At 58.2% G+C, this 316-nt stretch overlaps 1 protein-coding gene across 1 annotated transcript in view; it reads left to right on the top strand.

Annotated features, from left to right (window-relative positions):
* The window catches only part of LOC119592411 (MAM and LDL-receptor class A domain-containing protein 1-like), a 5,825-nt gene that overhangs the window by 4,281 nt on the left and 1,228 nt on the right, over positions 1-316 (top strand). Inside the window, exon 5 of the mRNA XM_037941232.1 lies at positions 90-273. Within this exon, the coding sequence (XP_037797160.1) occupies positions 90-273 (184 nt within the window). The remainder of the gene's footprint in view (positions 1-89; positions 274-316) is intronic.

Below are 316 nucleotides of genomic sequence, written 5' to 3'. Positions count from 1 at the left end.
GCACTCCAGAAAGCATTCACCTTGAGATCCTCTGCCGTAGATAATACATTTCCTTCTACTCAAACGGCACCTGCTTCCCAGCCTCACAGGCCTCTTCCTCAACCCTCAGGTCGCTGGGGGGCACAACGGTGGCTCCAGGGTCGACGGCGGCGCCCGGGGAGTGCACGACGGACCAGGTGGAGTGCAGCGACGGGTCTTGCCTGCCTGCCACGAGTCGCTGCAACTTTGTCGTGGAATGCCCGGGGGGAGAGGGAGAGGATGAGGAGGGCTGCGGTATGTTTTTAGTGTTGTTTTCCTTTTTCCTTTCCTTCTGTTT

Source organism: Penaeus monodon, chromosome 30, assembly GCF_015228065.2.
Source record: "Penaeus monodon isolate SGIC_2016 chromosome 30, NSTDA_Pmon_1, whole genome shotgun sequence".
NCBI classification, from domain to species: domain Eukaryota; kingdom Metazoa; phylum Arthropoda; class Malacostraca; order Decapoda; family Penaeidae; genus Penaeus; species Penaeus monodon.
Note: the sequence above shows the minus strand (reverse complement) of the source record. Positions and strands in the feature narration are given on the sequence as shown.